This window comes from Balearica regulorum, chromosome 1 (genome assembly GCF_011004875.1).
Source record: "Balearica regulorum gibbericeps isolate bBalReg1 chromosome 1, bBalReg1.pri, whole genome shotgun sequence".
In the NCBI taxonomy this organism is placed as follows: Eukaryota; Metazoa; Chordata; class Aves; order Gruiformes; family Gruidae; genus Balearica; species Balearica regulorum.
In genome coordinates this window covers 146,468,912-146,486,449 of record NC_046184.1, presented here as the reverse complement: position 1 = coordinate 146,486,449, position 17,538 = coordinate 146,468,912, and the positions used below count along the sequence as shown (strand labels likewise).

At 39.8% G+C, this 17,538-nt stretch overlaps 4 protein-coding genes across 5 annotated transcripts in view; 3 read left to right on the top strand and 1 right to left on the bottom strand.

The window, feature by feature from the left end:
* The window catches only part of MGAT4A (alpha-1,3-mannosyl-glycoprotein 4-beta-N-acetylglucosaminyltransferase A), an 80,269-nt gene extending 74,408 nt beyond the window's left edge, over positions 1–5,861 (top strand). For both annotated transcript variants that reach the window (XM_075737949.1, XM_075737960.1), the window contains one exon: positions 97–5,861. In XM_075737949.1, the coding sequence (XP_075594064.1) occupies positions 97–123 (27 nt within the window). In that variant the 3' untranslated portion in view covers positions 124–5,861. The remainder of the gene's footprint in view (positions 1–96) is intronic.
* UNC50 (unc-50 inner nuclear membrane RNA binding protein) lies at positions 2,999–10,387 on the bottom strand. The gene is made up of 6 exons (XM_075737975.1): positions 10,315–10,387; positions 9,406–9,689; positions 8,384–8,504; positions 6,790–6,929; positions 6,612–6,713; positions 2,999–6,071 (listed from the first exon to the last, which is right to left on the bottom strand). Exons 2-6 carry the CDS (start codon positions 9,683–9,685, stop codon positions 5,935–5,937), a joined length of 780 nt encoding a protein of 259 aa, XP_075594090.1. The 5' UTR covers positions 9,686–9,689; positions 10,315–10,387; the 3' UTR covers positions 2,999–5,934.
* Positions 10,388–10,520: 133 nt separating this feature from the next.
* On the top strand, positions 10,521–14,033 carry COA5 (cytochrome c oxidase assembly factor 5). Its single transcript, XM_075737983.1, has 3 exons — positions 10,521–10,651; positions 11,135–11,218; positions 13,307–14,033. Exons 1-3 carry the CDS (start codon positions 10,550–10,552, stop codon positions 13,346–13,348), a joined length of 228 nt encoding a protein of 75 aa, XP_075594098.1. The 5' UTR covers positions 10,521–10,549; the 3' UTR covers positions 13,349–14,033.
* Positions 11,132–17,538, top strand: part of INPP4A (inositol polyphosphate-4-phosphatase type I A) — a 141,766-nt gene continuing 135,359 nt past the window's right edge. The window contains exon 1 of the mRNA XM_075737702.1: positions 11,132–11,218. The gene's annotated coding sequence lies outside the window, so the exon portion shown is untranslated. The remainder of the gene's footprint in view (positions 11,219–17,538) is intronic.

The following is a 17,538-nucleotide window of genomic DNA, read 5'->3' as shown; positions in this document are numbered from 1 at the left end:
TCAAAATTTTGGCTAACGCTGAAAACAGTTACCTCTTATTACTGAGAAATGTAATACCTAAACCATGACTTCTTTTTTTCTGATTCTCTATTTCAGATTCATATTAAAAAGCTTACAAACTGATCATGGAAATCTGCTTTAGAGGAAAGAGAAAGAATCCTTGAAAACTCTTCCTATAAAATCTGACATCCTTAGCAAGTCACAAATTGAAAATACTGAGCATGCACCTTATTCCAAATTTCTTTCATTTTCACTTGAACTCTACCTCTTGTGAAATCTACTGTAGATGAGAAGATTGTATTTACCCCTTCTTATCTGATCCATCCAGAAACCGATGCACCACACTGATAACATCCATCTGAGGTCTAAGTTGTCCTCCACTTTAATGTGACTTTTACCATCTTACGGTTACAGAACCCTGCTACGCTTAACTTGTCCTATTTTGATAGTATAGTAATATAGAGAAGTTGTACATATTGTTACATTCCTTGAAGAAGAAAAAAAATATAATTATTGTTAAATATGTTTTATGAAGGGGGTACTTTCGGAGTTCCATTTATTTTCTATAACAAGAACCCTCTTTTATAGACTGTCAGGGATATATATTAAAAATGTTAGGGATATTTAATTTATTAAAATAATTTGAAAAGTACATATTTTTATGCAGTAAAATTTTAAATTGATATAGGTTTTTTTATGAATTCTCTAGTTTAAGTTATCTTTCTACATTTTTCTTTGGAGATGCAAACATAAATTAATACCATATTTCAGATATACTGCCATGTTTAAAAAAAACTGGATTAAGTTTCTAAATTATGTCTTTTTGTACACAGAATCTGAATGATGTTCAGAGGCATTAACAGAGTTCTGAAGAGCATTATTCTTTGGGGCTATGAAATTCCACTATGTACAGTTTGTAGCCACATAAAAAGCATGCTGAAATGTCTTGTTTCATATTATGTACTAAATCTGCAGTGACTTTAGATTGAATCCATTGCATTTTAGAAGAATTTTTTCAATTCCAAATGGTTCTTTCTAAAAATCTTTGTAGACATTTCCTAGCCTGGACAAATTCATTTTCTGTACTGAAAAAAAAAAAATCACTTTCTTGCTTTGCTTTGGAGTGACAGAGGTTACCTTTTATCAAAAGAATTAATAGTAATTAGGTACATTTGATCTGCAGAGGTGTCCTTTTAAAAAGTTCTGTTATTGCAGCATTTATTTTAGATACATTGCAGTGAGTAGTTCTGGTTTCTTTTTTATTTTCTTCCATTGTTCAAGAACAAGGTTTCAGTTTGACTCCTGTATTGATTGGTGTAGTAACTCGCACTAACCTTTAGTAGGAACAGAATTTGGCCTCAAGTTAGTACCCTGCCTTTTCGTTTGAAGGGAAACAACAGTGATCTTAAATCAATTGGAAACTTGGTCAGGAACAGAAAGTGGTTTGGATTAAATCCAGAGTGGAATTGTTGCAGTACTAACGCTGTCGCTGCTCTTAAGTGTCCTTCTGCTTAGGTGCTTATGTGTAACATAAGGACACAGGCATGGGAAGATTTAAGTTACCCAGTCAGAAATGGTCAGGAAGAGGAGAGGGAGAAATTCCTCTCTTTAATAGGAACGAAGTGCCTGATTGACACTGGAGGGGGGCATCTACCCTGGTTTGTGGATTCTCAGCTGTGCTGTGAACCAACCTCCTGGAACTGACAAGTCAGCCCAGTTTTCCCTGTGGAAAAAAAAAACCCCTCCATTATCCCCAACATCTTTGTGGCCAGGGCACAGATGGGCAAAACCTGTTGCGGGATCCCTGATCTAGAGTGGGGATCTTGAATTCGTATCTCCAGCATGAAAGTTCTACTAATAGATTTGCCCTCTTTTTCATGACATTTTTGTAAGGAGCACGAGCCTACACCTGACTCGCCAGCACTGCAAGCTGAAAGCCATCGCCACTGGGATATCAAGTCAACCTGTCTTGTCTTCTGCCTTGTTGGAAAATTGTGTCATAGCTTTGACAGTTCAGCAGTATTCAAGTTTAAGAGCTTTACTACAGACCGTAGTCACTTTGTTTTAGCTGTGTTGTCTGAGGACACAGGGAAGACAAGATTTGTACACAGAGATAAGACCTTCTGTTTAGACTGACTGGTGTAAGATGAAGCAAAGTAGAAAGCTACCAGGTGGGCCTTGTTTACTTCTGGTTGCATCACATGGTGTAAATAAAACATTACTTGGAAAGCTCATCTCGCCCATAGAGACTGTGGGCTTAAGCTAAGCACCGGCCGCATAAATGGAGTTTATTCTTGGATTTAGGAACGTGGGTGAATAGGCTCAGAATCCCGTGTGAATCCAGCCTGTTGTGGTGCCGCAGCCCAGTTCGTTATATGTGTGATGCCGTGTCCCCAGATTATTGCCATGCATTGGGTTTTTATCAGACGTTGGCTAGCAAAGATCTGAGAAAGTATTTAGGTTTTCTTCTCAGCTGTGCCGGTGAATGAATGATGCAAGTAATTTAAACTAGAGCTATCTATTACAATTTAGATTGCAGAAGTATGTTAGATACTGCAATTTATTAATATAAGTAGTTTTGCTGACAGTGACTTTCATCTTTTTCCATGGGTTCAAAAGTTTACTGGTACCACTTATTTAAGCAAGCTGTGTGCTTATTCTCAAAGTATTACTGTTCCTGATGTTTCACAGTAGTTAAGATGGATCATTGCTAATGTATTTAAACATCTAGAACCCTTACCACATTAAGTGCAGGACTCTGGTTAACAGTATATTTAGTTTTCAAAAATGTTGAGATGAAATTTATCAAAGACAACAAATTAACTAGTGCTTGGTAAAGTATGTGGGGTTTTTTCTAAAGATCATTGTATTTTTATTACATTCTACTAGCAGGAGTTGGAAATACTCTGGGCTGCTTTAACGCTTTAAACGTTCCTGAGCTTATATGCTCTCTAAATAAATGTGCCGCATTAATACCAATCATGTTTTGTACATTCGGGTACATTCAGACCTGGTATCATCAGACAGTGCTGCAAATTTGCTTGGAAATTTTGCTGAGACCTAGAAAAAGCAGCGAAAATATTTTCTAGCTAATTATCTCTGCAGACAGCTATTTGGGGCTTCCTACCTTTCAAATTCCAATCCCCAAGTCAGGCTAAAGTGGTGCAAGTCTCCTTCCTGGAATTATGGTGAAATAAGACTGCATCGGCTGCTTGGCTCAGTGGTCATTAGGTCAGGCACAGTTTATTACTGGGTATACTCCAGGGCTTGTGTCTTTTACACCTCTCAGCTGTAAGCTAGTTACTACCACAAGAGTTCCTCTCGGCATCTTAAACCTATTACCTGATTTTTGGGAATTTTTTTCCTACATTTGTTTAATTTCAGGTTATTTTGTTGTGGCCTTAAAAAAATCCCCTCTAGGCCACTGAATCTTATAGTAATCAAATAACAGAAAGTGTTTCAAAATAAACTGCATTATCCCATGATCCTATTAGCTCCTTCTGACACTGTTAAAGCTTCAGGAAAGAGAACTTATATGAAACCAGAGGCGTTACCAGAAACCTTCATTATCCGGGCAAATTATTGTTAACTTCTTATACTGTGTGCCAAACAGACGAGCACTGGCTTTTCTGAGCTGGTGAGGATTGCTCTGGACCAAGGAAATACAAGACTGTCAGTATAATCTTGCTTTGCTCAGTGAGTAGTCCTACTGAACACTTTGTAAATAATGTGAACAGGATGCGATCCCAAATTAGCACTTTTTGTTTTCTTAATTAAAGAGGGTTTCTAAAGCACTGTATAAGGCTTTGGGCTTTTGCAGGCATCTCAACCATTTATTTGCATTGATAGAAAATATTCATATAGATACGTGTTTTTTCTTAACTGAAAGATGGCTTAGAAAAATTCAGATACACATATGATTTGCGGACCAATAAGAGATTGGACTCTTCTGTCATGTTGCTGCTTGTCCAGCTCTTTCAAAAGCAGTTTTCAAATACCTTGAGTCGGTTTAGAGGAAAGCAATTTATACTTTGCCCATGTGTCACACCATTCCTTGAATGGGCTGGAGTACGCTGAATCTTTGGCAAAATTGAACAACTGCGTAACATTTTTCCTTCGTTGTTTTCCAAGTATATTATCATTTCAGTAATCTCTGTTGTTTGTTGGAAATGTTTGCTCCAAATGAAGTATTGTAGTAATTTGTAGTTTGCTTCCAACTTGGGAAATATTACTTTAGTTTTGTGGGGGAAAAAAAGAATTCAATCTCTTCAAACCTTGCTCCCCTGAAAGAAATGAACCATAGGTTCTATGTTTGTTCTTACTAGGGAGGATGTGTTCTGAAAAAGCTAAAGCAAGTAGCTGTAGTAGAAAGGGAAAAAAACAACCCCTGTTTTTAAATCATCTTTACAATCACCAGCATACTGCTGAAAGGCTATTAAACAACTGGTGTTTTCAGGCTAGCATTGTTTGCTGATGTAAAAAATGCCCCGCCCCCTCCCCCCCAGACCTGATGAATTAAGTCTTTGAGATGATTGTCGTTTTTCTGACCTTAGTGGTCTCTTAAGGGTTTTGCTGATTTCTGCTGTGAGCAGCTAGAACTTAAAGTAGCTTAATTTTGAGAACGGTGAAGCCCGCGTTCAAGAGGACAAACTTTGACACCTCTAAAGGGAAGGTACAGAGGCCCCGAGTCCTTTGTGGATTTCAATGGTATTGCACCGTAGGGCGCTAAATATGAAGTATTTTTACTGCTGAAGCAGGTGATCACTGGTGCTGGGATTCCTGTTAGGGAAAAGTCATATGGTTCGGCCGCAGCTGCCTGCAGGACGGGAGCTGGCGCTGCCAGCCAGGGTGGGAGCAGGTCCCAACTGGAATCCTTTGCTTTCAGTGCTTTTCTTGCGAGAGGGGAATGTTGCTCAGTGTCTGCTGGGAGGGGAACACAAGTCTCTTCAAGCCTTAAGAGTGGCTGAAACACACAGTACTGTAAGATGCACTGCCAGCATATTTGGTATTTTAAGAGAAATATAGTTTTTCCTTAGAGATCAAATTCTAGTACTGAAATATTAAGTCTTACTGTAACCAGTTTACCCTTGTGTTGTTTTGGAAACTGAATCCTAGTGCTCGTGCTTCATACTGAACACTCTACTTTAGGAGGCTGCCATCTTCATTTTCCAAAAGGTAGTGTTTGTGATGGTCTGTTTATACTCCTGCCTTGTGGACTTCACAGCTGCGGGCATTGCCAAGAGCCCACCCTTGCTAAACTTGTCCCCTCATGTTCATCAACCTGCCACTCAGAACGGTGGATGTAATAATACCCACTGGACTGCGAGAGATTGGGTTTTAAAACTTGCTGCTATATTTGGAAACCTGATATGGGTCATGTTAATTGTGCCTTTCATCACTGTTTCTTCTGTGTGCCAGAGTTGTCCATGTATATTTGAAGTAGTCATTAAAATAAATCTCAAGTTTTTTCATGAAAGGAAGGGACAGTTCTGTATCTAGGACAGTTGTTAGTTTGTAGTGTTGCACTGGTAAAGAGCCCTACTTTCACATGGTCCCAAGGCAAGGTATGCCAATATTCTTAAATAAAACTGCTTCTCAGTGTCAATTAAAACCCTCATAATGTAGAGCTTATGCCAGTACATGCAAAATATCTGCAGTAAGAGTTATGCTAAGTAGACTTGTTGCAGTTAAATTTAAGCTACAGAGACATACAAGTAACTTGTTTTTAGGAATGTACTGCAAAAGTATTTGAACAAAATTGCTAACATTTACTGTTGTAAATATTTTAATAAAAAGGACACTTCAAACTTTTTTTTACACAATTATCTACAATAAAGAGAAATTTACAACCATTTACAAAATGTTCTTAACTTCTGTTTTTCTTAGCTGTTTGACAGTAAAGAAAATAAACATTAGATACATGAAGTCCTGGTTTTATTTCACTCTGTATTTATAAAAGGAACAAAGCATCTTGGTGAAGTTCCATCCGCATGCTAATGAGATCAAATAGAGCATGATGAGAAGTGCAAACGGATACAAAAGAATAGCTGTGTTCTTCAAAAAGGGCAATGCTGAAAGAGAAGCGATGATGAAGCAAGTATAAAGTAGCGCTCTTTCAAAAAACGTGCTTCATGTAGAAGGGCCTTAGGGAGAGACCGCAAGAAAAACCCAGTACTGCTCTACCAGCCCCCTAGAAAGGCAGGTTTGTCAGCTCTACCCTTAGCACAGATTAAAGGGCACATGAGTTCTGTTTTACCTAAAACTATAGTCTTGAACTCACTCCAGAGTTGTTATCCAATGCAAACATTCTGAAGTGGATTTACAGAGGCACAAGAAAAACAAGTTGTGGTGCTACAGGTCCAATACGTTACAAGAAGGATAAGCTGGTATGGTGAAGAATAGATTGTGGTTCATTGGGTAAGATGTCTACCCAGCTGGAAACACGGAGTGGTAAATTTCTATGAAACTTCTTTTACCAGGAAGAAAGAATTAATTCAACACCCAGCTGAGCCTCTGATTTACAAATTAATAGACTAAGATCACATTAATAGACTAAAAATCATGCTCTTGGTTTCAGTCAAACCAATAGATAAGAAGCTGCCATTACTTACCACTGTATCCTAGGAATGTCACGTAGATGTAATAGCCAATTGCAATCAGCCACAATGTATTCCCAACAAAATACCCAATGACAGAATCAGATATGATGACATCTGAAAGAGACAACTGCTCTCAGATGTTTTGATAGAGCATTATTTTGAAGCAGAGAGCACAAAATATTCTACTTACAGTTGATGAAAAACAGCTGGATAAAATGCAAAATGACTAGAAGTGGATAGAAAGCATTCAGATGAACATCAAAGGCATATCCCCACTCCACATCATAGTCTCTGTTCTGCTGCTTCACCAAGTACTTATTAGAAACAAACCTACATGAAAAGACATTGGAGTGTTGTTAATGTGAATCTATAAACCTGACTGACAAAACATTGGTTTGAGATAGGAAGCCGTATCTGATTCTAACTAACTCTGTAGCCCAAAGTTTCTGTTATCTGGGAGAAAAATATGGAAGAACTATGCCGACCAGACAGTTTTTGTTAAAACAGTAATTACAGCCCTTGTATTCACCAGGCAGCTGAAATACACTGCTAGTAATACAGAACCAGAACTGTTTTGGGGTTGTGGTGTGGTTTTTTAAATAGATCGATGCTACAATGTATCGAAGCAGTTTCAAGTTCTCAGGCACTGGCCACTTCTGTTTGTACAGGCATGGGGATGGCTTCAGACAAGTGCTTGCACATTATCAGCACATCTCACACACAGATGTTTTACTTCACCTCTGCAGAAATGGCACACTGCAAGGACAGAAGGAAGGCAGGCTAGCACTCTAAATAGATGAGCCCATTCTTCTTGCTGAAAAGAAGCTCTAACAGCGTGCGCGCTGCCTGCTGTTACAGACTACCCAACAAGCCTTGAGAGTTTGTTTTCCTCTGCTGAAGTTCTGCTGACATCAGACAATTTATCCCATTTAGAAGAGGACCAAGAAGTCAACTTCCTAGTTCTGTGCGCATGTTAAGAGACCTGAGCTTTCACAGTAGCTTCAACTGACATACTCTTTGTGCCAAGGGCAAGGTCAGAAAGGCAGAGCCTGGGTGCAAGGTGAAGCAAGGCAAGAAGAGGTTTACACCCATTAGGAATGGGGGAAGCTTTTCAAAAACAGGTGAGCCTGTACTGGAAGAAGGGACTGACCCAAACTGGAGCCAGTTGAGTGGTAGTTAGGCCTGCAGGAAGCTGACTAAAGGACAGAGGAAAACCAGGAGATGCTGAAGTCTTTCTGGTTCGGGAGACTGCACCCAGAGGAACAAATTGCTGTAAGACGAGGGGGAAGCATTACTACATGCTCTTCCCCCAGCAATTTCCTGTCCCAGACAGGAAAGTAGGTCAGATGGACCTTCATCTGTCAGCTACAGTTCAGCAAGAAGCATCGGCCAATTATATATTGTCCTACTTAATCATCTTCAGGCTTACTTTATTTAAGCTGTTCAACTAAAGAAAGAAATGAAGAATTTTTTCTGGTCACCAAAGTTTTTATTTGGCATTACTGCTAAAGATTAACCAGCTCAAGAAGAAAGAAAACAAGCTGAAATGTTTATCATAATACCTACTTTCTGAACATTCACTTTTTGCAGAAGATAGTAAAAAAAAAAAAAGTTGTGTTCTTTTTTAAAGCAACATTTTGAAACAATTACCATGACAGCACAATACTTTAGTCAATACTTTATAATTTTGCCCCAAACAGAAAAAACAAGTGTCTTGCAAACAGCAGAGGACTATCGGTGTCCCAACAGCAATACTGAACTCAGTTTCTGACATCACTACTCACCACATTAGAGTTGCAATCAGGAGGCCAACACCTACGCAGTCTATGAAGACAACCCAAAGTAGCAGCTTTATTGTTTCAAAAAACCCCATGTCCAGCACAAATCCAAATCCTACAGTAGACACTGAAAGGAGAAAAAGATTATTTAAGTTAGCTATGGAAAAGAAAGCATGAGATCTTAAACTAATACGGGTTTTTTTAGTATACTGTTATTAAATCTCCAGTTTCCTTATTATTTTTCTGAGATTTTTCAGTCCAACAGCTTATTTTTTCTACCAAATGCAAAATACAGTGCAAGTTATTCATAATATAATCCCTTTCACAGATGGAAGAACACTCATCTGTACTTGGCCATAATGATATAACATCAAATTGTACTGCCCCCCCAACTATTTTTTAAAAATCCACACAATGCTACTATAGAATATTCTTTGTTTTATAAAAGCTCCTTCTTAACTCAAACCATGTGTGTGGTGATACCTACTTTTATGTCAGACTTACTTAACAGTTTTGATATTGCTCATAGTGATGTGCTACATAACAGAAGACGACTAGGATAATGCTTCTTGCTGTGTTTTCAATTCAATCTAAAAATCAAATGAGACACTTTCTTTATAGCTTAATTCCACAATATACAGAATCTCACTAGGGTCTTTAATGTAAAACCAGTATTTTATCTGTAACGTTCAGTATTTTTTAACTAAGGCATTGCTGCTGTGTGGCAGGGGGCTTTTGTTACTGTCTGTAACGTTACAGGGAACTACATAGTTTTAAATGCAATAGAAAATGAGTTGAAATAGAGATTAATTCAGGACTACATAGTACTCGTTATGCCTCCTCTGTTTTCTAATTCCCACCTTAACTTCCAAAAGGTTAGGCCATTTTCTTCTGTTCTACTTTGATTAAGAGATAATCAATATGAATAGGTCCTTTTTGTGTGTGTGTATGTGATTAGAAGGGACACAAGTGTTCATCCTTAAGCTTTCCCTCCCTCTCTTTTATGCTGTCTATTCCCCTGCACTCACCGCAGAGCCAGATACTGAGGAGCACTAAGAAAGCAGGATCATCTCTTGCCCATTGGTCCTTTGTCTGTTTTCTGTAGTGAAAGTTCCTATAAACCCTCTGTGGTGAAGTAAATAGGTAAAGCATCTGCCAAAGAGCAAACTCAAAGTCCATCTGCCGGAAATGGAAGAGCCTCCGCAGGTACTTGTAGCGTTTTGCTCCAGCTGTGTGCCTTGCAGCATCTCTAGGGCTCAGTGCACCATTGCCCTGGCTTCGAGAATTAACTGAAGTGGTTGGCAGCATTTTGCTAAAGAAGGAATTTCAAAAGACGCATTTGGTTTTGCACATAACAGGGAATAAAGTCACATGATGCAGGTCACATCTGCAATACTGAAGTTAGAAAAACCACGCACAAGTATAAGCTACGACGTTTACAGCCTAGTCTGCTCTAGCCTGATAGTCACTTTGCTGACTGCTGGGGAGGCGGCAAGTGGGAAACCAGGAGCCGGCAACTCTGCTTCCAGTACTGCCCGTCAGGTAGCCCCAAGCCTGCGGCCCCATCTCCTCAGCCCCGCGGGGCTGCGTGGCGGGGCTCTGGAAGCGGGCTCTCTCCCGGCATCACACCTTCTTCCCATCGTAAGAGCGATTCAAGGCGCTAACGACCGACGGGCTTCGCGGGAGATGAAAGGCCGAAGCGCCCAGCCAGGAGCAGGGGAAGGTTTACCGGCCCCTCCGCTCGCTGTTCAGCCCACGCCAGCCCGGCGCCGCCCGCAGCGACCCCCACGCCCGCCCCACAAACAGCCGCCACCTCAGCGGTCCGGCACCTCACGCCGGGGCAGGAAGCACCGAACCCCCTCCCTCTCGCCAACGGTCACGCCCCGCCAACGGCCCAGGCTCGTGCCCCAGCGCGTGGTGAGGGGGCGGGGCCTCACCTGCTGCCCCGGTCCTGCGGCGCGACCCCCGCCTCACTCAGCGCCGCCGCCACCAACCCAAGGGCTTCCGGCAACGTCTGCAGCGCAGGCGCCCTGATTTCCTTCCCGGAGCCGCCCCGCCCCTTCCTCCTCCCGCCGGAAGCGGCGGCAGGGCTGGGGGGGGCCAACATGGCGGCGGTCACTGGTAGTGGTGTTCCTGTAGGCCGCAGCGAGGCGTAGAGCGAGTCTGGCCGCCATGCCGAAGTACTATGAGGATAAGGAGGAGGACGGGCGGGCCTGCGGGGGGGTGAGGGAGGACTTGCGGCAGTGCCTGCTGGAGAGCCCCTGCGTCCTGCAGGTGAGCGCTGCCGCCCTCCCGGGAGAGAGCCCCGTAGCCCCCGGCCCAGTGTCGCTGCTGCTGTACTCGCCTCCGCCGGGTTAAACCCGGTCCCGGCAGGCCAGGCGCATGGCAAGCCGCTGTCTGTGGCAGAGCCGGCCGTACCCGCGGCCCTTCCTGACACAGGGCCGTCTGCTGGCGGGGGAAGGCTGTTGCCAGGGCCAGGGGGTGCACAGACCGGGCGTCTCGGGGTGCGCCCCGGGGTGGGGAGAGGCGGCCTCCCGCGGCCGTGATCCAGCCCTCGGGGAGAGAAACTTACTTCGTCCCTTTCCAGCCTCTTAACTCGTGTTTTAAGCAGGCTAAGAAATGATGACTTTAGAAGAAAGTGCAAGTCACCGTACCTTAGCAAAATCCCGAGAAAACCTTTTCTGAAGTATTTTGAGGGCTCTTTGGCAAACAGCAGAAATCCATTGAATTTTTAATCCTTTATTTTTCATCTAACAGGAAAAGAAAAGCCCTAAACAGTGCTTGAGAGAAGGACACTGTAAGAGTTTGCAAGTGACATTTTTTGCATGCAAAAGGTCGATGGTAAGTGTAGTGTATTTTCTTCTGCTAGTGGCAGAAGTGGTTGCTTTCTGTCCTTTTTCCCGCTTTCTGAAGAAAGCGGCTTTATTTCAGTAAAACTTGTGTCATTAAGCAGAACAGGTCTTGCCTTTGAATCCCATTTAAGATATGGTTGTTGTACACTCTTCTCATGAAGAAAAAGTTATAGAGTGTGAACAAGATGGAAACAAAGCATATTTAAATTGAATTAGGTTTAGCATGTGACACATAAATGAGGTAGGGTTTTGGGTTTTTTTAAAGCTTTGGTTTAAACAATATTAGTAGATCAGGTAGTTGTAGGATACTGACAAGCTAATTTTTGTCGGTGAACAAACAACATTTAAGTGAAAAGGGTGTCCTACTGAAAGAGACTTCCACTGTTTAAGCAGGCTCTTGGAATCAACAGTTTTCTTGGAGCACTTGAATTCATGGTAACAGTTTTGATTTTGTTATATAGTGAGCTATCAAGTATGGTAGTGAGAAACCAGTTGTAAAAATGTAATTAGATAAAATCTCCCCATTTTTGATAGGAGTTCCTTGTCTAGAAACTTCTTGCTTGTGTTTCCATAACACTTAAAAAATAGTTAAGATGTGGCAAAGATGGTATCAAAACTTTCTAATCGTGAGTAGCGCAGGCTTGTTTTTATTTTTAGCTGATGTGATACATAATGGAGAATATACGGCTGAAACTGTACCTAAAATTTTTCTTCCATTCTGTATTTTTGCTTAAGTCATAGCAGCTTTTTGTATTTCTCCTGTACAAACTGTATTAATCCATAAAGTGAGAAATTATTATTTCTGTGGACAGGAAAAAATGCTATGTATTCAATGCTTGAAATATCTATTTGATGCTGCAGGAGCAATATATTTATCTCCAGATGATGGACCTGTATTCTTGTCTGTAGATCGTTAAGGGAGCCTTGTGAAACTAAGTTTCACGTGGGAAGAAGCATGGCTCTTTTATGATTCTGTTTAACTGCTCCAAATTCTAAGGCTGAAGAATGGCATTTTTCTTGTCCTGTTAACTCTGTAAATTTCAATAATTGTGCTCTGCCAAATTTCTTACTTGGTAGGATAGTGAGGCTTAAAGAGTATTTAAAAAACAAGTTAGACACTAAATGCAGATATTATTTACAATATGCTAAAATTGTTAAGGATTTTTTCCTAGATGCTGTTTTCTTTGTAAGGAAGTATAATCTCTTATCAGAGGAGTAAACTTTAGTACGCTTCAGATATTAAAGTAGGAACAAGGTTTAAAGTGGAAGCTGCTTTGGTATTGGACAAGCTATGTCATCTTGCTGTTTAGCTCTTTACAAATTTTGCTGCAGTTCTGAATCCTGAAAAAGGGTTATTTAAGGGAAGTAAAAGATACGTCCTCAATCTAATATCCGAGTATGGCGGACTTGCAATCTGTAACTGCCATCTTCAAGACTGACTATCTAAATTAGAAGAATTCTCCCAAGATCAAAGTATGTTTTTCTGCTGTGCTGGGAAAGAACTTGCAATTTAGCTTCAGTAAGTGCTGCACCATAGCCATTATTTTAGCTTTACTGCCATTTTTTTGCCTTCCATTAAATGCTTTTTTTGTAACTGCCAAGAAGAAACTTGTAGATTTTACAAGTTGAACATTATTTCAGTTTTTACTGATACTTTTTTTCAGACACTTGTTGTATTTAAGTTATCCCTGTCCTCACTGACATTTGCAGTGACTCCCACTTCAACCTAATCTGAATAATCCTCCTTCGACTTGTCAGCTAAGCTTGGAAAAACAGATCTAAGCAGATTTAGACTACCTTGTTTTCATGTATTCCTTGCCATCCCACTATGCTCTTCTGTCATTTGTGTTGTTACACTGTTTATTTCAGAATGCAGAGGATGCTTATCACGTAGTTTTAATTTTGTGTGAGATTTAAGATAATACAACATCTGTTTCCTTTGAAGAATCTTGTGACTTGTTGACTATGTTACTAATTTTCTTTACAGTACCGTTACAAAATGCCAAGATAGCACAGGCACTCTAAAGTATTTCTTTTGCAAAATGTATGGTTTTAATATATTGACTTCAATTTTCAGTTGGATACCAGGGCAAGATTCAGAGGAAGGAAGGGATACTGAAGTCCTTGTGAAAAGACCCAGCCATGGGAGGAGATCAGGGTTCATCAGCACTTCAAGCAAAACGGGGACTAAAGTAGGATGATTGTATCTGCTGCGTCCTTTCATGCAGCGTTTTCATGGAAGGTGTCTACTCCTGAGTGTTCTGAAAGATTGACCTGGATGTGCATTTAAATGTTAAAAAGAAGGCAAGCATAAAACTGCAAGTTATGGCCACAATGCCTACTTGTCGTGCACTTGCAATAAGATATGTAAAATCCAGAATAAGCTGCAGAGGTTCTCATCATGTTTCGAAGTGAAGTGGTCTGTTGTGGTTTTACTAATTCTGATCATGTTTTACTATTACAAATGATACAAGATATGGAATTAGGTGTTCACTCAACTGGTATCCCAGAGGATACCTCATGATATAGAGCTGTTTTCAGAGACAATGAGTTGACCGAGGTTGTGAAATAACATGTCAAAGCTGCTTCTTCCCCAATAGGTTTGTTACTAAATAAACCTGCACTAACAGGTAGGAGTGGTGATGTTTTTGCAGTGCAGTGTATGCAAGGATGGCATCTCTTTCCTCTTGCTGCAAATTCCTTTTAATGTGATGATTGATGTACATGTTTATTACCATAGTCTCATTGGACAACTTGTTAAAATTTGATTACTCTAAATTAAAGGATATCTGCTTTATCTTTCAGTAATCTGTTTTCTCATTCTATTGACACATGTGCAAGAGAATTACAGGAGTATTCTAGTCAATGACTTGAAAGCTGTATGCCCTGACGTAGTTAATTATGTATCTTTGGGTGGGTGGGGAAGGTGTTCCTCAGGCCAACAGTTAGGGAGACCATGGCTGCTATTACTGTGTTACCAAAGTATTTACAATGATATTTAAGTTCCTCTGAGATTACCCTGAATGACCTTTCTGCAGTATTTTCCAAGCAAGTGTGTAATACTAATCCAGATATGTGTACAAGCTAGAGATGATCATCTGGACTTTATTGTCTTTATAGAAGTCGTGTTCCACAAATTTAGTTTGTGAGCATTTTTATTCTTTTTACTTTGTCACTTCTTTTGGAATTCTTTGGTTCACATTTATGGGTGTAAAATGTTGAAATTGCCATTCATATTCATTTAAATTTTAACTAGTTTCTGCTGTGTACTTAAAACTTGCTCTTCCTTTAGAATTTTCTTTGTGCTTAGTCAAGTTTTGTATAGTTTCATAAGTTACAAAATGGCTGTAGTGAAAAAAGCAAAGAAATTAATAGAGGAAAATACTGGTTTGCTTTCCTTTGATCAAGGATGACTGTGGCAGATCTGTCTGCAGTATGAGAGTTTTCTTCGAGACATAGGTAACATCTATCAGTTAGTCTATCTTGCCCCACCTTGGTAAGGAAATGGGATTTATGGGGGTAACAAGCATTAAATAGTGCTTAAACTGTGGCTGTGGTCAATACTTACTGGTTCTGTTTAAGAACTTGTTTCTGAAGAATATTTCTTCTTCCTTCCTTCAGCGTCTCTACCTCCTTCCTGCCTTTTGAAGCCTTTAAGAAATAAATAGTAGTGTAACTCTTACATATGGAAACTCAAATAACTTCAGACAAGCTGATTAGAAACAAAATTAGGAAATAGTAGGGAGAGAGTCATAGTAACTTCTTTTCTTGGCTAAAGCTTATAGCCATGTGGCTGATCTACATTTAGTCTGAACAGATGCATGCCACACTTATTGCTTGTAAAATTGATGATTTCAGTGAATGAGTTCATGTTGATTATTTAATTCTCTGTGTCTTAAGCAACTGCTCTGATCAGTCAAAATATGTTTATATTCCTTTATGTGTAGGATTTTATTTTTGCAATCATAAATAACACTGATTTCCCATTTTCATGTTCTGTTGATCATGTGAAGGCTAGTTCATTTGTTGAAGTGCTGTAAACATCCTTTGTCTTCCACAACCTAGTTACCATATTACCTCTTTATGTATACTAAAAATGATAAATTGATGTCATGTCTGTAAGAGTTTTCTTAGCTTAGCACTCTAATTTCAAAGTATTACTCTCAAGCCTTTTCCATGGGGGGAAAAAAAAATTAAAAAGGGAGTAGAAATAAATTTAAAGCTACTTGGCAGGTAATTAAATGTCTGTTAGAAGGATGGGAATGGTATGCGGTTTTGGTAGTCAAGGACTCTTCCATGGTCTGCTCTGCCACAGGGGACTATAGGCTTGATGCTTCAAGTGATCTGTTTCTTTCTCAGCCATAGTCACTAAGCCGCACCTAGTGGTGCTGCCCAACTCCTTTTGGAAAGGAGCAGGCAGATAGCAGATCATGGGCAGATAACTAGTGTCCTGGTTTCGGCTGAGATAATTTTTTTTCTAGCAGCTGGTATAGTGCTGTGTTTAGATTTAGAATGAGAATAGTGTTGATAACACACTGATGTTTTAGTTGCTGCCAAGCAGTTGAGGACTTTTCGGCTTCTCATACTGCCCTGCCAAGGAGAAGGTGGGGGTTGCACAAGAAGCTGGGAGGGGACACAGCTAGGAGAGGTGACCCAAACTGGCCACAGGGATATTCCATACCATGTGGCATCATGCTCAGTATATAACCAGGGGGTGGGCCAGGAGGCAGTTGAGCTTGAGAAATAGCTGAGTATCAGCTTGGGGTGGTGAGCAATTGTGCTGTGCATCACTTGTTTTGTATATTCTTTAATCATTATTTTTATTATTATTATAGTCTTCCTTTTCTGTCCTATTAAATTGTCTTTATCTCAACCCATGAGTTTTAACTTCTTTTTTCTCTTTTTGATTCCTCCGTCCCACTCAAGGGGATGGAGTGAGCGAACGGCTGTGTGGTTGTTTTAGCTGTTGGCCAGGTTAAACCACGACAACTTGTTAGAGTTATTTTTAGTAATTGGCTTGATCCACTGGAGATCAAGTGTTAAAATTAACTGCAGTGTTTGCTATTGGACATTTAAGGATTTAATAATTTAACAAATACTTGTATTATTTGATCCAAGAGAATCTCTTGGTGTCAAAACTTCTGAATGGTTCACTAGGCTATCTAGGACAGTATAAAAATACATATAATATGTATTTAAATACTGACTTGCCTTAGAGATTGTCATTGTTCAGTTCCAATATTGTGTAACATAATGTTCTGTCTAAAAATGACTAATTATATAATTGCCTTGGGACTTTGAGCACTGTCCTACTTGAGAGCTATTAATGTTTCGTGTGTGAAAAATAATTTGTTTCATTAATGGAAACTCCTAAGTACTATAGGTATATGATTCCGGTTTTTTTCCTAATACACAAAATCTTTTTATTTGAGTATATTGATATTTTTAAGTCTCATGCCTTGTGCTCCACCACTGGCTTTTACTAAAAAATATACATTTCTAATCTATGGTAGATTTTGCAAGATTGAACATGTAATATATTTGAACCTGTGAAATTGGACTGCTGAGGACAAGAGGTTGAAATGGCACCAAAAGGCTCTTACTGGTTTTAGAATCACAAATATATACAATGCTAATAATTTGTATTGAATAAGTACAGGATGCAGCTTGCAAAAACCTTTCACTGCTGCTCTAATTTCTCCCATTTGTTTTACATGGTGGCAGAGTCCAAGGGTGCTGAATGCTGTCAAGATTCACATCACACACTGTGGCTCCATCAGTGTTGGGACCTGTCCGTGTTGTTACTACATCTGGTTTCATCAATTAACATGTTCTCTCTGCAGTCCAATCCTGCAAGCACATTTGTATTTACACAGCTGTAAACACATATTGCAGAACTACTCACATGTTTGTTATGATAAAGAATAGCCCATAGTCGTTTACTCAGGTTTGAAAATTCTTTAGGTCATTAACTCTGGTCTTTTAAGTTAGTATGAAGTGATATGCATATTATTTAAGCAGAATCTGTTTAATGAAGGCCCATGTGTACTGATACTGAAAATTGAGAGGGGTTTGCATTTAACAAGTATGCATGCATTTATTGTTTAAGTTATGCCTCTTAAAAGGAAAGACAAAACATCTTTCAAAAAAATTCGTTCTGAAAGATTTTCTGCTTCCAGAATACATGCATTTGTATTACAAAGAGCTTCATTAATCACTGGTTGGCATAAGAAATTGGTTGTGTATTCTCTCTTCACTTTGAAGTTTCTGGGCAGTAGCGGGTTGGATGATACGCCTTTTTACAAAGCA

What these genes read in the sequence shown, in the direction of transcription:
- COA5 (XM_075737983.1), top strand. Translation starts at nt 10,550, where the DNA reads ATGCCGAAGTACTATGAGGATAAGGAGGAGGACGGGCGGGCCTGCGGG. An exon ending in AGAGCCCCTGCGTCCTGCAG is followed by an intron (nt 10,652 to 11,134) that starts GTGAGCGCTGCC and finishes TTCATCTAACAG; the next exon opens with GAAAAGAAAAGCCCTAAACA. An exon ending in TTGCATGCAAAAGGTCGATG is followed by an intron (nt 11,219 to 13,306) that starts GTAAGTGTAGTG and finishes TTCAATTTTCAG; the next exon opens with TTGGATACCAGGGCAAGATT.
- UNC50 (XM_075737975.1), bottom strand. Translation starts at nt 9,685, where the DNA reads ATGCTGCCAACCACTTCAGTTAATTCTCGAAGCCAGGGCAATGGTGCA. An exon ending in CCTCAGTATCTGGCTCTGCG is followed by an intron (nt 8,505 to 9,405) that starts GTGAGTGCAGGG and finishes TTCTCCTTTCAG; the next exon opens with TGTCTACTGTAGGATTTGGA. An exon ending in GACATTCCTAGGATACAGTG is followed by an intron (nt 6,072 to 6,611) that starts GTAAGTAATGGC and finishes CTTCTCTTTCAG; the next exon opens with CATTGCCCTTTTTGAAGAAC.